The sequence below is a fragment of the Callionymus lyra genome, chromosome 2 (assembly GCF_982586985.1).
Source record: "Callionymus lyra chromosome 2, fCalLyr1.hap1.1, whole genome shotgun sequence".
Classification (NCBI taxonomy): Eukaryota; Metazoa; Chordata; class Actinopteri; order Syngnathiformes; family Callionymidae; genus Callionymus; species Callionymus lyra.
The window spans coordinates 40,860,978-40,883,618 of record NC_141819.1 but is presented as its reverse complement, the minus strand read 5'-3'; the positions used below and the strand labels follow the sequence as shown (position 1 = coordinate 40,883,618).

At 37.6% G+C, this 22,641-nt stretch overlaps 2 protein-coding genes across 3 annotated transcripts; one reads left to right on the top strand and one right to left on the bottom strand.

Annotated features, from left to right (window-relative positions):
- Nucleotides 1-867: 867 nt before the first annotated feature.
- kdr (kinase insert domain receptor (a type III receptor tyrosine kinase)) lies at nucleotides 868-17,082 on the bottom strand. 2 transcript variants are annotated; one of them, XM_087785251.1, is made up of 30 exons: nucleotides 16,859-17,082; nucleotides 15,778-15,871; nucleotides 15,513-15,715; nucleotides 14,675-14,796; nucleotides 14,330-14,489; nucleotides 14,050-14,189; nucleotides 13,754-13,937; nucleotides 12,509-12,626; nucleotides 12,284-12,444; nucleotides 12,066-12,222; nucleotides 10,811-10,922; nucleotides 10,634-10,745; nucleotides 10,230-10,571; nucleotides 9,264-9,410; nucleotides 9,068-9,199; nucleotides 7,932-8,038; nucleotides 7,526-7,661; nucleotides 6,509-6,613; nucleotides 6,327-6,440; nucleotides 5,462-5,550; nucleotides 5,236-5,386; nucleotides 5,070-5,161; nucleotides 4,571-4,693; nucleotides 4,390-4,501; nucleotides 3,439-3,538; nucleotides 3,261-3,366; nucleotides 2,998-3,134; nucleotides 2,846-2,927; nucleotides 1,606-1,688; nucleotides 868-1,545 (listed from the first exon to the last, which is right to left on the bottom strand). In XM_087785251.1, exons 1-30 carry the CDS (start codon nucleotides 16,920-16,922, stop codon nucleotides 1,329-1,331), a joined length of 4,002 nt encoding a protein of 1,333 aa, XP_087641377.1. In that variant the 5' UTR covers nucleotides 16,923-17,082; the 3' UTR covers nucleotides 868-1,328. The 2 variants fall into 2 exon arrangements, with proteins under 2 accessions (XP_087641377.1, XP_087641378.1); XM_087785252.1 differs by having other exon boundaries at nucleotides 14,330-14,486.
- A 2,101-nt stretch (nucleotides 17,083-19,183) lies between these two features.
- srd5a3 (steroid 5 alpha-reductase 3) lies at nucleotides 19,184-20,852 on the top strand. The gene is made up of 5 exons (XM_087785254.1): nucleotides 19,184-19,414; nucleotides 19,593-19,729; nucleotides 19,789-19,968; nucleotides 20,040-20,150; nucleotides 20,413-20,852. The coding sequence occupies exons 1-5, from the start codon at nucleotides 19,191-19,193 to the stop codon at nucleotides 20,670-20,672; spliced, it is 912 nt and encodes a 303-aa protein (XP_087641380.1). The 5' UTR covers nucleotides 19,184-19,190; the 3' UTR covers nucleotides 20,673-20,852.
- Nucleotides 20,853-22,641: the final 1,789 nt, after the last annotated feature.

Genomic DNA, 22,641 nt, shown 5'->3' with positions numbered 1-22,641 from the left:
CACACTAAATGTCATTTACTTCTTTATTTGCTTTTTTTTAAAGTGGAAGTATTCTGTAACACAATACAGTCCTTTTTGGATTGTGTCATTATTATGGTTATCCTCCTTGTCTCTTGAGGTGTCTCAGAAGACTTATTTTTCACACACTTAGATTATTATCCCCACTAGAGTTCATGTCAACAAACAGTAAAAATAGTGTAATAGGAAGCACGACATTTAAGTAATTTATTATAGTAAAAATGCAAAATCCTCACAATAGGAGACCGAGGTACAAACATGGAAAATAAATTCCAAAAGTACTAGATTCCAGAAATCTACATTAAAAGGGTAAAATCCTCAATTACTATACTACCATCTGCTGGTTGATTTTTCCTATTAGTTTTTAGCATATGGGTCATTCTGAAATGTTTTTTTCTAATATATAAACAAATGGGTAAATTCATTGAAGGTCATTTCCTCTTGTTAGTTTTAATCACCAAAGCTAGTTTTCCCTGATTGTAGACAAAACATTTCTGCTCGCGCCTTCATCTGTCAGCATCCTTCAATTTAGTGATCATTGTTGCTAAACTTTAAAGGACTGTATTAGCACTGACATTTAAAACAAGAGCTCATATGACTAAACACACCTAAGAAAACATACAAAAAGTCAATGAGGATTGTTTCAATGCAGGCGCGCAAACACGCCCCCCTTGCCCCCCCCCACACACACACACACGCAGGTACACACACATACGCACACACATAAAGGCAAGGCTGAGAAAGTATTGTGTTCTTTGTTTGAGATGAAGACAAACAAGGGTGTGGGATATAAACAAGGTTTTGTATAAAAATTCATGGGAAAATTTCCATCAAGTAAAATCACAAAAACCCTGTTATTCATCAATTTATTTAATAAAAGTTGTTACAATTACCAGTTCAGTTGAATAAAATACCAGATATACCAAACATTTAATATACATTAGTGTACTTGCAAAACCACTTCCTCCTCTGGCATTTTAGTGTGCCGACTGAACAAAAAGGGCAAAAGGAAAAAAAAAAAGTCCCAGCAACTCAATTATCTTCAAATTCCAGTTGTCATTTCCTGCAACACGGATTGTGCCTCAGGAAGAAGGTGTGTCTTCTTGTCTGGGCGCCACAGACCTTCCACTGGCTGTGCAAACACGATAGCCTTCCTCTGGACGTTCAAAGAAAGCTGCACTTCAACACTTATCATACTTCGCTGACTCCCAGAAGTTGTATTAAAATATCCCAAGAGTGTCTGTTTTTATAGTTAACAATGTGACACATTCTGTACATGCAGTTCAAAGGGTGTTTTTAAAGGGACATCTTCAGACAGGTGGCGTGCTGTACCGGATCTCAACGCTGAATTTATCAACTGTGTTGCACTGCGGAGGCTTCTTCAGCATGCTGTGCTTCATGATAGCCTCTTCGTTCGCGTAGATCGGTGTGTCCGTGTCGTCTGAGTGGTAGCCGGACTGGTATCCGCTGGTCTGATTGGATGACTCCGAGGCGACAGACTCTTTACTCTTACAGCGAAGCATTTGGCTGAGAGGAGGAACAACAGTTGGAGACCTCTGACTCAAGTTAATGACATTTAGATCTCACCTGAAGTTAGGGGTCGTTGACAGTAGATTCAAATCAGTCCCTTCCACAGGTGAACAGCTCATACAGTTGTTTCCGTGGCGCTCCTGTACATAAATATTTTCATCAATGTTCTTATTCCACTGACAGTTTGTAAGTTATGGATAAATTAGGAGAAAAAAAAAAGGTCAGGCAAATGTGCTTCTTTATCAACACATAGATGGCTTATTTTTATCAGTATTCGAAAATAATGAATTAATCTACAGATCTACCAAAGGGACCCAAATAGAAATAGAACAAATTTATTTTGGATTACTTTTGAATAACTACAAGACAAATAATACTCCATAGTCATTATAGGATATGGATATGATAAAAAACAATATTTAAGTACTGTACATTCTAGTATTTGATGTGTAAAACAGAAATACAGTACAGGCCAAAATATTTGAACACATCTTTTCATTCAATGACATTTTATATTGTGGATTCGCATCGAAGACATAAAAACTATGAATAAAAAGATGTTGAATTATGTTTTTAACAAAATGTTTTAAAAAACACTAAACATATGTTGCATTGTAGTTCATTCAAAGTAGCCATCCTTTTATTTGCACTTTATACACTTTTGGCATTCTCTTAATGACCTTAAAGATAAAGTCAACTGAAATAGTTTTCCCTTTACAAGTGTGTCCTTAAATCAGATGTGTTTTGCACACATCTGGTGACAGCCCTATTGACAACTGTAGAAATAACCGATCAGGTAAGTAAAGATACACCAGTGACAACCATGGCTTTAAGCAATGAAGATAAGTTATTCCAGAAAATAACCAAAACCTAGAATGATTCCAGGTACCTCCAAACTTTTGGCCTGTACTGTATCACTGTACTTTTTTCTATTCTGTAAAATTATTTTGTTGACATTTAAACCATATGTAGTATGTAGTATAGTAGTATAAGTAGTATTTCGACCAGTGTAAGGCCCATGGTACACCTGAATTTACTCTCTTCTCTCCTACTCCTCTTTTGGTTTTCAAATGTATTTTAATATTATCCTTTTACATATTCTTTTCTTTTATATTTAATTAATTTATATCTTTTCTTTACTCAGAACTTTACTAGGCAAATCTACCTGACTTACAGACAGTGCCTGGTATGTCAGCCAGTGCATGAATAAAAACATTCATGTACTGAATGTTTTTATGGTCACATTTAGCAAAATTGGACAAGACATGATATAAACCTAAAACACAACTGTACTCACCGTGACCATGTGTTGCGCTGGGTTGTGTTCAAACATCTTCACACCGAGCGGCCTGCTGCACCCGTCAACTGACAGTGAAGGTCTGTAATCGATAAGAGGTTAAGACTGAGAATACAACACTTGGACTTTAAGAAGAGAGCAGTGACTCTGACCCCAAGCTTGGAGCGTTGTCATAATGAAGCTGAGCTTCCAACATCTCTTGACTCTGCTGCCTGTTGTAGGGGTCCCTGATGTTGGGAGCTGCTTCTGCCTGGCTGTCTTTCGTCAGTGGGATGTAGTCCTTCCCATCCTGAGCGAAGAGAATGTTAGACATTGCTATGAAAGCCATAAAACCGACTACTGATAAATGCATGTTTTTAATTAAACAGTTCAATTTCGCTGCATTTCAATTTCTCCTTCAAAGCAAAAGACCTACCAGTTGCACGCTGGCCTGTAGCAGGTTTCCCAGATGTTCCACCAGCTCTGCAAACGTTGGTCTGTCAGTGGGATGAGCCAGCCAGCAGTCCAACATGGTCTGGTAGCTGCACACACAAAACTCTCCTTAAGCTCTCTAGTTGGCTATGTTGTGTTCTCACTATCGTCGATCGCCTCACATCTCAGTGGTGGCATATTCTGGGGGTCTCATCCTGGTACCCTCCTTAAGCCTCCTGCAGAAAGACTCGTCGATGCAAACACCAGGATATGGAGAAGCTCCTGCGGGGACAAGTTTAGATTGAGACTGAATTCATGACATATTCAAGACAACCTTTGTCAGTTTGGTCTTTGGTAATATTGAATGAAGATAGTGTGTTGATGTTTGATAATGTATTGATGTGATTATAGAGGCGGGAAACCAACCACCAGGTCGAGGCTGTATATTGGTCACTGATTGACCTTTATATCAAGACCAGAATATGAGTATCAGTCATAGCAGCCTGTGACCCTTGAGATGTCAACACGCTTGTTTCTGTTAAGGTAACTTAAAGAATAATTAAAAATATAGTGTAAAAAGTAAACTCTACATGGGTCGAAATAAATGTTAAACAATCACCACTCAAATATGCGTAGAGGTGTGTATGTGTTTAGTTATTCAATACATTTTGCAAATGTTGTAAATATAAATGTCATATTTTGAATGATGTTTAGAACACTATCAATTTCCTCATGTTGAGAAATTCCCACATAGAATTAGCCCTTAATAAAGGTTTAAAAAACTGTTTATTTTTTTAAGTATATATTTTTGATTTATGCACATTCAGCAATTTTACATACCAACCTATCTGGATATTACAGATACACTGTTTCTTTAAGGGTATTTATGGTGTGAAGATGTTATTTAGTTGCTCTTAGTTGTTAGTTGAAAAAAGGTCATTTCAGCTTTACATTACCAACCCATAAAAAATAATTCTGTAAATCAAGGTTGTTGTTTTGTTTGCTGTTAGGTAGAATAACCCTCCACATAATATTTTATCTAGATTGTCACTGAATCTAGATATTGAGAGATTAAAGGGCTACATTTGAAAATCCACAGTTTGTCATTCTAAACCGAATACAGCTCAATTTACCCAGCGAGAAGATCTCCCAGAGAAGGACCCCGAAAGACCAAACATCACTCTGTGTAGTGTACACACGATCAAAGATAGTCTCAGGAGCCATCCACTTCAGGGGGAGTCGAGCCTAATAAAAAAAGGATAATTGTAGGAAATGGCAGTATTGGCAATCAATGCATCAGTTGACAACACTTACATCTCCCTTGCGCACATAGTCTGGATCTTTGTAGACGTCTCGTGCAAGTCCAAAGTCGCAGATCTTTACCACATTGTTCTCTGACAGCAGGATGTTTCTTGCGGCGAGATCTCTGTGGATGCACTACAGAGGAAATACAAATATTAGCTCCTACAATGATACTTGGATATAATGGAACATTTTCACACTAAGACAACTATTCAGGCACACAATCACACACTGATGGCAGTAGGCTGTGACGCAGTGCAGCTAGATTTTTATTTCAGGAGCAATCAGGGTTTAGATGACCTTGATGGCTTATTACTGGATCTAGCTAATGTCTTCTTCCACATCCCAAATACCATCACAAACCTCCTCAGAAACTACTACCAAGATATGCAATTCTACTATGTTTAATAATGGAAAGCTGGGATTAAACCAACTTCTTAGACACAAGACTACCACGCTACCATCTGACCTATGCTGCCCTATTTAGGTCGCCATTTGTTTTCTTTTTTACCTTACGAGAGGACAAAAACTCCATTCCTTTGGCAACCTGGAAGCTGTAGCAAATCAGGTCCTCCATGGTGAGATGGTCTTCGTCTGAGCTCTCTGGAGTCACAAGGAAAGTTGAACAAATCAAACTATACGATACAACAATGTCCAACAATTGGGGGCGGATTTACCTTCCTGGGCATGAACACTGTTGTCCAAAATTTTGGAACAGACGGCTGTTCCTGTGGAGATCTCAAGCTGGGCGTTCATCCCCAGACCCAGATCTCCTTCAGTGACATCCTCCTCAGCCGGAGACAACCTCTGGCTGTCGAGTCTCTTCCTCTGATTATTACAAATAAAACATTGACCATTCATGCATGTCGACATCGATCAGTGGTGTGAGGAAATCACATTCACCTTATATGGGCTGTATTCTCTCCGCTTGCTCTTCAGGTAGCTAGAGAGGTTTCCATGTTTACAGTATTCCACAATCACCATCAATGGACCTGAGGACACAGTCAATGGTGAATAGCATATATACACTATTATCATCTAAAGTTCTTGAAGGTGAGTTTGTCTTTTCTGTTTCATAACCTTGTTTTACAAACTCACTTTGGGTCGTGATGAAATAGAAGGTATATGTATTTTAAAGAAAGATCGTATTGTCAAAATTGTTTTAACAAGAAATTAGTGAATTATCTCTCAGTCAAATACATTTCAAAATAATGAAACACTTTATATTGTGCCAAATGTCTATTCAATTGTACCATGTTATGACCTTAAAACCACTTTTCCTACAGATTAATTGAGCTGTATACTTGATCAAAAACACTTTGGAACCTTAAAAAATGTGGCTGGTCTGGTTTAGTGTTTTTTCCCTTTTTATAGATATTATGTGTTTCCTATTCATTCAGAATGAATTAACTCATTTTATTTTCAATCAATTTGCATTTACTTTTGTCTTGGATTCAAGATTTTTTACATTTTTTAATCGCTTTAGACATGAATTATCCAATGGCCACCATAAACCCAAATGTTTTCCATATACACAGAATCAATATTTGAGAAGGTTAAAAAACGTATTTTTTGTTGTTTGTTTTTTTTATAAAATATGTGTGTTATTGTTGTAATTATAATCCAGAAATTAAAAGGTAACACCTAATTGAAGATATTACTTTAAATGCAGGGAGCATGTTACCTTAGCACTTTTCATCTGCTTTTTTAAAGCTAGGCCATGAGACTTGTTTTTTGAGTCAAATTGTGATCAGGTAAAATGGTTCACCTCCAGGTTTTGTACAGGCTCCCAGCAGATTGACGACGTTCAGATGATGTCCAATGTGAATGAGAATCTTTAGCTCTGACATCAAGGCACGGTATTCACTGGACGTGGCACCCTCTGTGGTGCAAAGCAAGAATGGTTTCATTCTGTATTCGTGAGATGATGAAATAAATGGTAAACTTTGCCTTTTAGCATCTTCACTGCAACAGTGGTGCAGGTGGCGATCTTTTCAATGCCAAAGGCTGCAGCTTCCACAACCTGGCCGAACGCCCCACGACCCAGTGGGTCACCTGCAGCACAGAACATTTTACAGTGAATTTAAACAAAAAAGTAAAATTTTGCCATTGAGATCTTAATAGTCAAATCTTTTCCATTAGATTCCTAAATTAACCAAATCAAGTCTGATTATTAATAACGTTATTCAGGGGGGCTCAGGCACCCTCCATAAGGGAATTAGCGGTAGAAAATAAATGAAGGAACGACATAAATAAAGATCACAGGACAAAAATAATGTTAATGTTGTAAACAAAATGCTAATAAGTCAGCCATTATTGATGAAAGTACACATAAAAAGTACAGCTTACACATTTTACAATGTTCACATGACGTACATCCATGCGTAACGATCACATAAATTTATCACATGAAGTAAACAATGATCATATGATAAATATAATGTCTATATGACACACAAAAATTATCAGCTAACAAGTGTTTGATTTCTGTTATACTTTTTTTTTTTTATATTTGTAGAGCACTTTTCTCAGTCCATTTATGCATTAAGAAGATGCTTTTATCTACAGCTTGGAATGATCCCAGAAGGTCTCCAATTTTTTACCCTTTAACACACTGATGGCAGTAGGCCGCAACGTGGTGTGCCAGCTCACCATCATCGTTAGGTATCTTGCTCAGGGACACAATCAGCACAATCTGATCCAGAGCTGGGTTTGACTTGGGTCACAGGCCAACCACTTTAAAATGTCTGATTGTAAAGAAATATTTTAGAATTGTATGTGATGTTATGACGTAAAAATATTCATGAAATAGTTATAGTATAGTTATAATAAACTCTTAAATCATTATTACTGAATAGAGCTTATTGTGAAGCTATGGACTCCACTCTACGGGCCAATGATACATACATAGATCTGAAAACACAAACGCACTTCAACTCAACACTATCATGCACGTGTGTGTCTCACCGAGCTTCAGTCTATCCCGCGGAAATTCCCATTTATTGGCGTCATAGGTGAGTCTTTCACACTGCTCGTCCATGGGCATGTCCTCCGAGTCCAGAATCATGGACAGGTAGCCGGTTTTTACGTCCCCTCCAGTCGACTAAAATTAGGGGAGAGAGAAGTGATCATGACAAGCTCGTCTTTGTTCAATTTAACTACACAAAACTGTCTTTGGCTGTTAGCATGAGAATAAAAAAAGGGGTTCACTCAGTTCCTGCTCGTCTACGTGACTTACGAGGCAGAAATGTTCTGTGTTGTTGCCGCACACAAAGACAAGCAGCCACACAGAGCCAGGGCAGTCACCTCTCATCAGCCGACACTGTTCACCATTGTCTCTGCATGATTACTTCCAATCGGGGAAAGGTCTTACCCTCTTTCTTCCACGGATGACGAAGACGATGAGCAGCCAGAAAAACATGGCGATGACTACAGAGCCAATGGGGACGATCAGCTCCACGTTAGTCTTGTCCTCTGCACCTTAGTTTAGACAAGCTTATGTTATTTTACTTTATTTGATGGTTTCTATATGGACAATGTCTTCTGTACTCAAAATACACAGCAAAAAGGCGAAGGCTGACCTTAAATCATCCTTAATAAAATAATAAATAAATATGAAAATCACAGCGAAGAGAACTTCACAGCAACTGTTTTTTTTGGGGGGGGGGCTTAATCAACAAAAGCATACCATTCAGTAAATAGCTATTTAAAAAAAAAAAAGGTTTTAAAATTGTCATATGTCTTAGTGTCCTGGTCCTGTTCAGGGTGTCCCCCAACTCTCGCCCAAGGAAACTGGAATAGGCTTCAGTCCCCGCCACTCCCATAAGGGAATAAGCCGTAAAAAAAAAAGGGTGGCTGGATGGATTGGAATTTCTTCGAAATAAAATTCAGATTTTTTGATAATTTCTAATAAACATTGGAGGACTTGCAAATTTTAAAAGGCTGTTACTCTAGGTTTGTCTATCTTTCTTGGAATGATACAAAGAAAAAACAGTAGAAGTAATAAAAATGAAGTGGTGATGAAATGATGTATCTAACACGCAACCATTTTTAGCCTTTTTGGCCTTCATAGACACATAAGACCAAAAAGAAAAAATCCAGCTTAGTCCAGACCCAGAAAGAAAGAAATGTGTCGACGAGGACTAGGTCACGTCGACAGCGATGGTCGTCAGGTTTGTTATTCTGGTGGTTAGAAACGGGTGAGAAGAGCTGTGTGGCCTCCCAATTTTGTACTGCGGTCTATTGTTTAGACCCAGTAGGATGTCAACTAACTGGGCCAACTTCCTCATGCGGATGCAAAGTTATTCTTACACTAATTCTTTGAAGTGAGAAATGAAACATCATAAAATCCTTCAGCCTTGAAGTAAATCTTTATGATGAGTTTGACCAAGAAATAAAAACCCTCCTCCAAACATGATATATTTTGAGTGCAGGAAGCGGTTCTTCATCTCTCGCTGACATTATTGAGGTATTATTAGCAGCACTGGCTCGCTGACAACAAAGACTGACCTTCGGTCGACAAGTAGGTGTGTGAGCTATCACAGCCGAGGTTGTTGCAGGCGGTGCAGGTGTAGAGGCCGCTGTCCTCTTTCTTCACTCGCTGGATGGTCAGAACATGGTTGAGTTGGCCAAGAATCACACCTAAAAGGTACATGCCATAGTTGCACAAAGTTTTCATCCTTGTCCGTGTTCGTGTTTGTGTTACCTGAACCCTCCGCCACTGTCTGGTTGTTTTTCATCCACAGCACGGTGGGTGTCGGGGTCCCAGTGGCATTACAAAGAAGAACGATGGTGGCGCTCACGTTGACTTTGTGGTCTGAAAAATTGTTCATGATTCTTGCTGCTTTCAGGCCTAAAGAACGTGTGAAAAGAAATTAATTTTTGATGGCAGAAATGATATTTATCATATAATCTATATGCACCTCTTCCTCTATCAGTGGTGCACCCTTGGGGCTGTAGCAACAACTTCCTTTACTCAGCAATAGCTTGTTTTTGTTTTCACGTTTTCTAGACTGTTTTTTAGACAGCACAAATGTAACCCTGGAACAGCAAGAAAATTGTTGTGGTTGTAGCATACTAAGACAGTATGTGCACTAGAATTGGAGTTTTTCAAAATGACCATTAATCACATTCATTTAAGTGACGCTTCGGTAGACGGTGACATTTATTTTTTTCATTTCACATGGTCTCAAATGTGAAACCATGGGAGTCTGAGCATGCCTATGTCTTTGTCTATAATGTCACTAGTTTTTAGTTTAGTTACTTTTTTGAGAGCACAGATGATGTAGGTTTACATGTTTACAAAAATGTGAAGATTATTTGTTCAGTAAGAAGATACCACCTCCAAGGGAGTCTTGTAAAATTATTCTTTGAAATCATGACTTCAAGTCACTTAAAGTGTGATCCAGAACTAAGTTTATTTCAAAATCTGTTGCTAACAATTAAGCTAACCATTAACTTGAAAAAAAAAAGAAGTTCCATTTATTTTAACAAAAGTTGCATTATTAAAGGTGTTTAATTTGAATTCTTACAGAATAAGAACATCACACAGACCAGAACTAGAGGATGAAGAGAGTCAAATGTGTGGAATCAGGCTGTTATTGTTAACCATTTAGTGTCTTGTTCACTTGTCCAACTGATAAGGAATCACTGTCTATATAAAAGGACTTACTCTTGAGAGAGAGCTGACGTAGCAAACAGGTTCTCTCCTTGGTCTTGATGTTCTCCACCTGGCAGACGTACAGTCCCTCATCATGTTGGGATGCGTTGGGCAGCCTGAGGTCCAGACTGACGTTAGTGCCTTGTGAACTGCTCAGCATGACCTGACTCAACGAGGTCTGCAGGGGCAGAGAGCGACACGGCTGCACGGATGAAAAGTGGCCCATATCTGCCGTGTTGTTCACTCGAAACCAGGCCAGGTTTGTGTAGAGAAGCTTATCGGCTTTACAGCGAAGGACCACATGGTCTTCTTCCAGAGGCTCATCAGATGGAGACACAGTTAACTCTAGAGTACCTGCAGTCCATTATAAATATTAAAACCAGAACGAAATATTGATAATCGACGGTAAATCTTACGGGTCACGTGGAAAAAGATGATGCGTGAATCTTCTCCAACTTTGTTGTGCACTTTACATCTGTAGATGCCGTGAACCTCTGCCTTTTGAATCTTCACCGAACTCATGATTTTCTGAAATAGTTATGAAATGATTCATCTGGCAATCTCAATAACGTTCACGGATAGATCCCGATTACCATCTGGGATTGCTCAGTGTCTTCGGAGATCCTCTCTATGTGGTTGTGACCGGTGGTGTTGTTGATGTCTCTCCAGGCCGTACACCGAGAGATCTGCACCTCCGATTTGGAACTACAAGACAGAAGAACCAAAAAAATGAGTTGGAAAAGAAAGTATCATTGATGTTGTGGATAAAAGTATGGCCTGGGAAATTTGCGGCCCTCAAGCAAACATATAAAACATAAAAACATTAAAAACATATCATTTATTTTAACTATTACTAAATATTATTAACTATTATCTAAATCACAAAAATATGTTGAAAGAACTTAAGAGAACATAAGGTTCGAAAAACAAGTACTTCGACAATTATTTTTAAATTCAAACCAGTGATCAATCATTTCAAATGAAATATGTCTGCTATGATCAGTTTTATAGTTTTGTTCTAACCTGAAGAAGGCATTTCACATTTCTGTGTTGATCCAGATGATGATTCAGAAAACTACAAACAACCATTTGATTGTTCAATTATTAAGATTTAACGGTTTTAACAGTTTATGTGTTTTCAACTGTTTTGGAGATATTTTCTGAAATGACCAACATAATTTCCTCAGATCAGAGGAATGATATTCTGAGTTCAGTTAAACAGATTGAACTCAACTTTTGCAAAATCTGAAAGTTTGATCGTCTGAAAAAAAACAGCTGTTTGTGAGTCATTAAATAAGCTAAGTAGAAGAAAAAACCTTGAACCTTTAAATAAATGTCATTTACTAAATAAAATTGACTTCAAATTGTTGTTTGCAAACTCGTGAGAGCCCAAGTGGTTGGGCTTTTTTCTGCTGCTTGTGCAGGAAAGTCTCCTCCTGACAGCCAGTGAGGAAGGAACAACAGGAAATGTGGAGTAGAATTGACTAAGGAAGCGCTCAGACGTGGAGCCGCAAGATAAGAAACCTGCTCATCTCTGACGGTCTGCTGTCCCGGTTGTGTTTTCACCACAAAGAAGATGTTGTGTAACTTTGGAAAGGAAGCCACCAAATACAACAGATGCTTTCGAATCAAACTGGATTCTGGAATAATATTTTAGAAAAATGTCTAGCATTGTGTGGCGCAGTAATCACATCTGCTTATCAGACTCTTATTGTGTCCTTCAATGTTTTTGTCAACAACACCATATGCACTATTCCTGAGCGACATCAACAACCTGTTGACAATGAGTCACAGATGAATGGCATGAAAATAAGACCTTGTTTTCTGGGCAACAGGAAGAAGACTTACATAAACCCCTGACGACAGTCTTCCTCCGACATCCACTGCCACTCGATGGTGGTTGGTATGGGATACCCTCGGGCTGTGCACCTGAGCGAGGGGCTGCTTCCATATGGGAAGATGTCAGTGTCTGTGGCCACTTCCTTGTCGATGATATAAGGAGGAACTGTGGAAGACAGCACCATCAGATTCGCCTCTTGATCACCGTCGACTAAATCAGTACTTGCCATTGACCACAAGCTGAACGGAAAGCCTCTGCTCTGCTCCTTTATTAGTCAGAACTATGGTGTAGTTCCCAGCATCCATTTCTGTCACCCCGTGAATAGTGAGTGCATCTTTTTTCTGGCTGATCCTGTAGTCTGTCTTCAAAGGGAGGTTGTTTTTCAACCTAGACCCAGACAAATGGAGTCAAAATAAACATAAACATGCATCATTCACATTCAAGAGTCTACCATTTGAAACTGGGCGCTGGATACGCTGATAAATTGATGGTGGTGGAAGCAAATGTCCGTCCGACAGTCGCCTCCCAGACCTTCGTCCTTGGCTCCTTAATGTCAATGAAGGGCTTTTCTGTGAAATAGTATACAATCACACAAAATGAGAAAGCTAAAAGTGTGAGTAAGAAAGGAAAAAGGAAAATAAGGAAGACAATGCTTTGTCTTAAAAATGTTTTCCTTTGTGATGTTTTGCGCTATTACTTGTAAATTGTGTTTTAATATCTGACTGAAAATGTCTAGAGCCACAAGAGTGCATTTATACATGTTTATGTGTGGTTCTAAGAAACTAATAGATATAAATAAAACTAAACATTGTCTTTGCACATAAAGCATGTTTTGGTACCATTCACCTATGCCTACAATTTCTTATCTTTTGTATTACTTTTAATACAAGGTTCTGCCTGAAAACTTCTGATAGAATGTTCAACTTTAGGTTTTAAGTGTTCTGCTGATATTCCTGCCATGATGTTTGTCCTGAAATTCGATGTTGTGATGCCACCAAAGGATGGTGTGTATACTGTCTCTAAATTAGATTTTCTTTTACAATTCATGGGGATATAAAGCAAAGATGTGTTGTCCTAATATGAGCTGGTCTCCAGGGGTGGAAAAGATCTTAGCAGTGTTTCCCAACCCCCAGTCTGTAAGGCATTATTTATTTTCTATTGATTCTTACTGTAATTGTGTTTTATTACATAAAAAAAAACATGGTATTTTATCTGCAGTAACTAATCCTGTGACTCTTGACACGTCAAGACACTTATTTCAGTCTAGGGTTCACAAAAAAAAGTAGAATAATGTTTTTGTTTGAAGGTCATTCCGTGAATATACTGTACATCAAACCAGTCCTTTACAGTAACAGAGGTTTACTATTTTGACTATCAGCACACATAGGGATGTACAGGGATTTCTTCCTAAAGTTTCCCTTTTGAACATACTTTAACGTATTTATTTAGCTCAAGTGTTGGTCTCAACACCCAATTATAATTCAGTCCTACAAAATCTTCCTCTTGCCCAGAGTCGGGCTAAACTGGGAAACTACATTTAAAAGATGGCCACTACTTGGGAATTGGCCTAAAAAACATGAGTGAAGGCACAGATACTACGTATCCAGTCTATAGCCACAATTTTAGATGAATATGATTTTTGAGATAGAAAGGAGAAAAACACTTACATACTTTGTGAATTTATCAGTAGACCTACCATAAACTTTAAGAATCACTTCAGTGCTTTTCTCCATCTGGCCACTAGAGGCAGTACAAGTGTACTTTCCAGCATGTTCTTCTGTGACGTTGTCGATGGTGAGCGTGTTGGACATCTCCAAGGAGTTCCACAGCTTCTTCTTGTAGGAAGCTTTGTGAACCGGGCTGGAGCTGTAGTCAGAGGACTGAGGGAAAAAAACCCAGCGTCCAATTAAGAAGAAATAATAAAAGAGAAGAGAATAAGCAACAGGCAGTCTTTAGTCTTTGCTACTATGAACAAGTGTTTTCGATACTGACCAGAGCATCTCCAGAGTGAGTCCAGTTAAACATGATACCCACTTTGAGCTCAGTGTGGGCAGTGCAGGTCAGCACCAGACGCTCCCCCACACAAAGCTGGATCTTATCGGGGGTCAGAGTGAGGTCATAGATCTTGTATCCTGCGGAAAAGGGAGGAGAGACCAGTCAGACGGCGACCATTGTTCTCCCCAGACACTTGACTTTCTCTCCTGGACTTGTCACTCCCTCACTTCACATTTAAGAAGACACGTTAATAAACCGTAAAACGATGACTACTTACCCACAACTACCACTATGTAGAGTGGCGATTTGAACGTTTCATTCTCGACACGAGTCTGGCAGTAAACCACACCGGCGCCACTGATCTGGTGACTAGGGATGGTGAAACCGGTCTTGGGGTCCCACAAAGACTCCGGAGTGAGATCCTTGTTTGGATACTTCTGACAGAAATGGACAATTACAGACTTTGAACTCAATCTCAGAACAAATATTGAAGCATATAAATCTGTTTAGACGATGATAAAAAGTCCTAATTTCAGTTCAAGAGGGTTCTTATGATAAGATTCCATGTGGCAGACATTATGGATAAGAAGTTCTGTGTGATTGTGTCATGACTGGATCTTACAGTGTGAAGGGTGACGTTGAGATTCTCCATTGATCCTCGACACGGGATGATCACTCGCTCGCCCTCACGGATGAACACCACGTCGTATTCTTTCTCCGACGGTACGAAGGGGACCTTGAGATCTAAAGTCAAAACACAGTCAGATAGGTTGTTAAGTATGACAAAGTTAATCTTGATTTTAACTCCAATATTTGTGTTTGAGTCATACATATAAAGTATTATCTCAAAGTTCACAATAGTCAAAGAAAGCAACTAAAGAAAGTGCATTGTTTATAATCACTAACTAACTAACGATTCTGAACTAACTATATTAACTACTACGTCTGCAGCCATTTTACACAATATAGACCACACATGTCAATCTCAAGGTCTGAGACCAAATCCAGCCCACCAAATCTTTTTTTTTAGATTTCCTTTTATTAGTCCCACATGGAGAAATTTTATACAATAAGCAAAGCACACACACAAATGGGAAAAAAAGATTTATAATAGAAAAATATAGAAAAATACTTAAATAAGAGTACAATATAAATAAATAAATATAAATAAATTCTAGATTTTACGTGGCCTGTCAGATCATTGACTTAAATCAATGAAAAATATTTTCCACGTTGATATTTTCAACATAACAACTACAATGTTGGTTGGAAGTTTGATTATATACAATTAAATAACACAAGTTTGGTTTTACACAAGCAGCATGCTACGTATTAGTTGATGAGCCTTCATGAAACATTTTCTCTAAAAATAAATATTATTGTATTTTTAAAAAATGCTAGTAAAGGTTTTGTGTTTGAAGTTTACATTTTTATGTTATACATTTGCAATTTCTTCATACCCTTGACAAACACGTAGGCAGCGGTTGACGTCTTGCCCTCTTCGGCTTTCAGGTCTTTGTAGGAGCACCTGTACTCTCCCGTCTCATTCACCGTGGCGTTAGAGATCAGCAGGCTGCTGCAGAAGAGCCCAGATCCACTGCAGTCACTGGTGGAGAAGTGGTCACCCGCAGGAGGTGTCGTCCACTTCAGGTACTGGCGACCTCTGTCAGAACAAGACCACGTCAAGAGTTGAGCTTTCCAAGGTCAGACCATGTGTTTTCCTACCTGCAGGTCAGCTCAAGGTTGTCTGACTTATTGATGTGGTGGTTTCCAGTGATGTCCATCGTCGGTGGATCAGGCATAAAACGCAGATCAATGGCTAAAGGAAATGGAAAAACTATTACGATACAATGGTCACAACACAATATAAAACAAAGGTCTGGCTCTACAAGCCATTTAAGATATGATGAAAAAAACATATCAGTCATTTTTTTTCTGACTCCTGTGACCAAGGCCATTTTTCCACGCTTCAGAAAGCAAATGGTGGCGTTGTGTCAAAACAGGAAGCTGGGGACGAAGAGCCGGGTCAGACTCAATAGTCCGGCACTGTGGCCTATAGGTGGGGTTCCTGTTTGTGAGGATACAGCAGAGCAGCTCCTCCCTGCCGGGCCCCCCCACACACACACACAGACTCAAGTTTAGGGGGAAAAAAACATGTCTCTAAAACAAAAAGGGTAAATATAATAATTAATAAAATAAAGTTCAATTTCCTTGTAAGTGTTAGAAAGAAAAAAGTGGTTTCTAGATTCAAACGGGCTCTTAAACTCAACTGCTTTGGTGGGGCCCCAGAGATCCATTCTTATGGAGACAGAGCTGCAGGCTGGGGGGACCTTCAACCAGTTTTTATGAAGGTCCAAATTTGATTTAAATTCTGTACATTTATGTGTGCTTTCAAGGTGAACTTGGAAAATGTTGCTCTATTTTAATTTGTTGTTTGATTTTATAATTCTGTTATATCTTAACTATATAACTGAAGTGATATGAGAGACAATATTTTTGGTAATCTTTATTCCTTTACCATCTGACGTCAGCAAGAATAGATCTAAATGTGGCTCCTCTGTTCAGTGCTACTAAATATGGACATTATTTATATCACTTTTCATTACATTCTTCTTTGCGCTGTGATTTGACAACTTAATTTCCTTGCAAACAAATCCAAAAAAACCTTTTTGAAAACTTCTCTACTATATCCCATACTTGCTAATTCATGTTTCTGATGGACAATCCAACATGAAAACATATTCTGTTTAGTATTCATACAGTTTTATTCTATCATTAATCCCATTTTTAAATGAAAAAGTCTTACCAAAAATAGCACATATTTCCAGAGTAAGACCCAAAAGAGGTATTGTGGAGACCACACGAGCCATCGTCCGAATCTGAGCAGCCACTTGGTCAGTGAATCAAAAAAAAGTTCAGAAGAGTAATTCCAAACTTTCATCAGGAATCCATGCTTTGTTTTTGTTTCTTTTCACCAGTTTGGTGAGAAAAGAGCAGAGTCGTCGATGCCTGTGGACAAACAGCAGCGTGTTAATCAGTGGAGTGAGACGTTTGTCCCTGTGGATCTGTGGAGAGAGAGAGAGAGAGAGAGAGGGAGAGAGAGAGTGAGGCATAATGTAGAGGAGGAGCCAATAATATCATAACAAATTAACAACATAATAACATCATAAATTACTTCATATTGTTGTTAAAAGAAAAAACTCTTACACAAAAATGATGACTCATAATTATATGATATATCCTGTTGACAGTATAAATAGCTCATCCTTAATCACATATACTTTCATTACTCAGTTATCTGAGGGAAATGTAAATGTTTATCGAGTGTACACCTTTAAATATTTAGTATAATATGACAAATGTACGCGATTTGTGGACTAGAGTTAATAAAACTGACCTTTAAAACATTGTCATTTGTTTTGTTTTATTAAATCAAGATTCAAACTACTGTTATTAATGAGAATTTACAAAATTCAATATTTAGCACATGCAACATAATTTTAACGAAAGCACTGAGAAAGTACATACTTCTGCCAAGGAGCAAATTCAAGTTGACTTTGTTCCACGCTTAATATAAGCAGAAGGACATTGATCATATGCTCCATGTTGTGAAACCAGCATGGTTTGGAAATATGACAGGTTGTTCTAGGATGGGTCCACATGTTTCCTGACCTGGTCATGTCTACAGAGACAGCTAAAAAAAAGGTCTGCCCCTGAAGAACAGAACTTCCTGTAGGGCACTCCTCATCAAATGGACACAAAACCTTTTCCACGTTTCCGTTTGGAAACTGCTGTTTTCTGACACTGTTTAATTATTTTTACTTTGTTCTACAGTGATTTAAATAAGAAGATAAAATGCATGATGTAAATCATTTAAAATGATAAATAATAATCCTAAATATTGTTTGGGTCCATTTGTTAAATAAAGTTAGAATGGGAAGCCAAGAGGTGATGTTTGACTTAACCTATATTGCTATTCCTAACAAACCAAAAAGTGTGGAATGTAAAATTCAAGACAGCAGAGTCAAGAAAATAACTAATTTTATTATTATTAGTCCTTGTAGGTGCCCTGGTTACACTTCACACATGATCTCATGATTCAGTGACAGAGGTCTAAACTACAAACTTTTTTGTTTGATTGGAATATTTTACTACAAACAAGAATCTTGGCAAAGTCGGAAGGGGGAAACGTACTCAGAACCAGAAGGAAACAGGAAACAGTCCCTACTTCCTCAGGCAGGATACAGCGCTCCTCTTAAAGACATCCTGGAATCTACAGCCTCAAAGAGCTGCTCGCCTCTTTCACACAAACAGCCTTATTTTCCTCTGACAGATAGCTGACTAGACCTGATGGAGAAAAACATGTGTGAGTAGATAGCTCAGCAAAACCCTGGACTGGTCAGTTATTCAAAAATCCAGCAACTTTATTCAAGTTGATCTGGCCCAGATAAGAAAATAAAAATAAGCTAGTAGACATTTTTTAATAGGAAGATCTGACATTGTGTTCGTAGACATAATATAGAGACATAGATCGAGGGGTGGAAAAAAAACATACTTACATTTTTAATTACCGTTTTAATTTGTTGTAATATGGGCTTACCACCACTAGATGGCACAGGTTCAGCTTTGGACAATTTGACATAGTCACTATGTAGATTGAATGGAAGTTTATTCGTTTTAGGATAATTTTTTGTCACTGAATCACATTTATCATTTTATGCTTTTATGCTTAGTTTAGCACGATTAAATTATATCCAAAAGTTCGTATATGATGAATAACACAATTATTCAAAGACAAATTTCATTGCAATATTAATTTATTTGATTGTTATTTAATCATCAGCGTCATATTCCATTTGATATTGAGTTTTTTAATATCCTCAATAGTTTTTAATAAATCACAAAAAGGGTCAAGTAATCTTACCTGCTGTTATCATAAATACATAGCAGTTATTTAACCAAACAATAATAACAACTCGTTAACAAATATTTTCCACTAGATCTTGATCCTAACATTTACGTGGGGTTAGAATGTACCAGTGTTGTTGTTGTCTCTCTTTTCTCTACAAGCGGAACCAACGATTTCTAGCCGAACCCTTTTCGATGTGACACAAAACAAATAAACCACATTTTCAAATATGACACTAGTCTTTTCCAGTTTCAATATCCTTGATATTTTGTGGTCAATACTTGCGCTATCCTTCCTACTCGCTTTCGTTTTGCATAAAGTATCAGTGCTGCTGCCTAGAAAATTCCAGAATTCTCGCTGGCTCGTATTTTTCGAGGATATTATCCGATATGGAAAAACCAAACAAACTCTGATACGTGACTCCTGGTTGTGTGTATTTGACATTCCTAAAAGGTAAATTGTATTTTTAACAGTACTTTTAAGTCACAAACGTATGATATCCAATAATATCGTTAGCTATTTCTTTAGCCAAAGTTTATTCAGGTGTTCATTTTAACCCACGAATAATCGGATTACCAAAAAGATGTATCAGTAAATAATAGAAATAGTCTTCCTTGTTTTTGTGAATCAGGTGGTTCTGGCACTTCTATGCTATCTCTGTGATATGGAATGGCTTTCTGATCCTGGCGTGCCTCAACCAGTCATATCCCAGATGGCTGAGTTCCCTGTGCAGTGTCTTAAGAAGTTCCTCCAACAATGAATCACATGGTAAGATATTAAGAGGAACCAGATGACTTTTTTTTAGTTAAGTTACTGTTTTTTCCCAGGCCTTTCCAGTTTACTGGTACAGCTTCTGGTCTGGATTCACTCTCTCAGGAGGCTGCTAGAGTGCCTTTTTGTCAGTGTTTTCTCTAATGGATCCATACACATGGCACAGTACTTGTTTGGTGTAGGATATTACATTGTGTTGGGGTTGACAGTACTATGTTCAGATGAAGAGTCTAAAGGTAAGACCAGAGTAAGATCCTTTTAGTGTGTGTTCATGATACACAATGGTGCATGTGTCTTTTCTTTCTAGGTGATGGTCTGAACTGGTACCATGTTGTCGGAATTGGGCTCTTTTTATTTGCGTCTTTGCTACAACATCAGTGTATGGTGCTGCTGGCTGGGTTACGCACTGGGAAATCAGGTAAATATGGCTCTATTTGTACATTAAAAACAGTTTATTTTATTGCATTGAAATCCCTTCATGAGCCAGAAAAGTGTTGTTTGCCATTTCATCTGATCTGTTATTTTTGACTAGTTATTTCACAGTTTTACTATATTATCATTTTATTGATTTTTTTTTTTCAATACTTTATTTTCATTGCCAATTTCCCCAAAGGTTTGTGATTCTTTCTTGTGAAAACCTAGTAACCAATTATTTACTTTGTTGTTTTGTTGTCTTATAGGTTTGGTGGAGACCCTTGCTCACAAAATACCAAATGGAGGCTTGTTTCAGTTGGTTTCGTGTCCTCATTACTTTGCTGAGTTGCTGATTTACACTTCATTCAGCATAGTTTATGGAGGCCATTCATTAACCTGGTGGCTTGTGGTTCTGTATGTTTTCTTCAACCAAGCTCTGGCTGCCCAGCTCTGTCATGAACTTTACGTTGCCAAATATGAGTCGTACCCAAAGATAAGAAGAGCATTTATACCATTTTTGTTGTGATCAGTTCATCACACAATGTGACTGACTAAAAAGGTCATATATGATATTTCTGTCCACTTTGCAGCAATTTATTTTATTTTTGAAAAGTGTTTTTCCTCAGGCACACTGGAATTTATTTTAAATTGTGTTTTTTTTTTTTTATATGTATTTTCATAACAACTGAATAAATGTTTTTTTAAAATGCCATTTGACTAGTGTGGTTTTGTTTTGTAACAAACGCAACACAAATAAAAAAAATTACTGGATGACTTAATGAGGTTCATGTTTTTTATTTTGCAAATTTATGAAATATTATGAGTATTCATAAAACGTGTCTAATTTAAATATGTAGAAACCTGATCATCTGTTTCTAAATATGTTCAGCTTCTAAAAAAGAAAAATAGAATTTGAAAAATGTCGTAATAGGACACTACAAATATAAATAGTTCACAGACATTGTAAGAACAAAATACAATACAGCTTCTATAATAATTACTTTAATTATATATTATATTTATTATTATTCAGGTAAATACGCTCATCTGGTTCTCTTGGATCTGTCCTCAGCCTTTGACGCAGTTGATCACCAGATCCTGCTAAGAAGACTGAGGGATGAAGTGGTACTGTCTGGGTTTGTGTTACAGTGGTTCTTGTCATACCTTTCTGGGCGCAGTTTCAGTTTATCTGCCAATCAAATGAGGTCTGAATCAGTGGATCTGTTGTGTGGAGTCCCTCAAGGTTCTGTTCTGGGTCCTTTATTGTTTTTGCTGTACTTGATTCCCCTCGGTAAAATCATTCAGAGATTTCCTGATGTTTCTTACCACATTTTTGCTGATGACATCCAGCTCTACTGCTCTTTGATTCCAACTGAGCCCCAGAGGCTGAGCAGCTTAGTCAATTGTTTGCTAGAAATCAAACAATTAATGAAAACACTTGTTCACTTGCAGCTGAATGTGGACAAAACTGAAACTCTGGTTATTGCTTAGCTTAAGTTATTTTTATATAAATTTGTGACCTTGTGGCTAATATTTTTGTTTCATTATAATTAATACAAATTCACAACCGTTATGAATGGAAGCGTAAGTGACGTCGACACAAACCAATTTATTTTTCATACATTTTTTAATAAATATTTTAAAAAATACTTGTGTGCTTTTTTTGTAACAGCCAAACATTTTTAAGAATAATTTGTTTTCTGAATTACTAAATGTTTTTTTATTTTGATATTTCATGGGAAATTTCCTAAAGTGCCCTACAAACGTCTCAATAGTTTACCAACATTGTTAGAACAAGATAAAGCTTCTATTATGAATCAAAGGGCTCTGAGGTCTGTGGATCACAATCTACTGATGGTTCCTCGCACACGGTTCAGGACCAGAGGAAAGAAATCCTTCCAGACTGTTGCTCCTAAGCTTTGGAACAATCTTCCTCTCTCTTTGCACTTGATGGATCCACTGACTCCTTTAAGAAACATCTTAAGACGTTTTTATTTGTTCATGCTTTTCCTTGATTTTCTGGAACTCCTGTTGTGTTATCAGTTTTATCTTGACCTTTAAAGTATATATTTTATTGAATATTGTTTTTGATTGTTTAAGCGCTTTGTGACCCTGGTCTGGAAAAGCGCTATACAAATAAAAATTACTTACTTACTTACTATTATACTTGTATTTTTTAATAATCATTTATATACAAAATCATATCAAATAAAATAAAAAATATGCATAAGAAAAGAAGAAATGAAAAGATTAAGTAATTAAAACAAATTCTAAAGATAGTTCCTAACTATGATCTACACAAAATAAACTTAAAACCGTTTAAATTGTTTAATTAAAGTATGTATAATCTTAAAGGGAATATTATTTGGCTGATATTATTGCTTTATTATCACATTGAATACCATGAATTCACTACAGTTATGAATGGAAGCGTGAGTGACATCAGCGCGCACCAATGGTGACGCTCAGCCGACCCTGCGTCACTGCTGACGGCG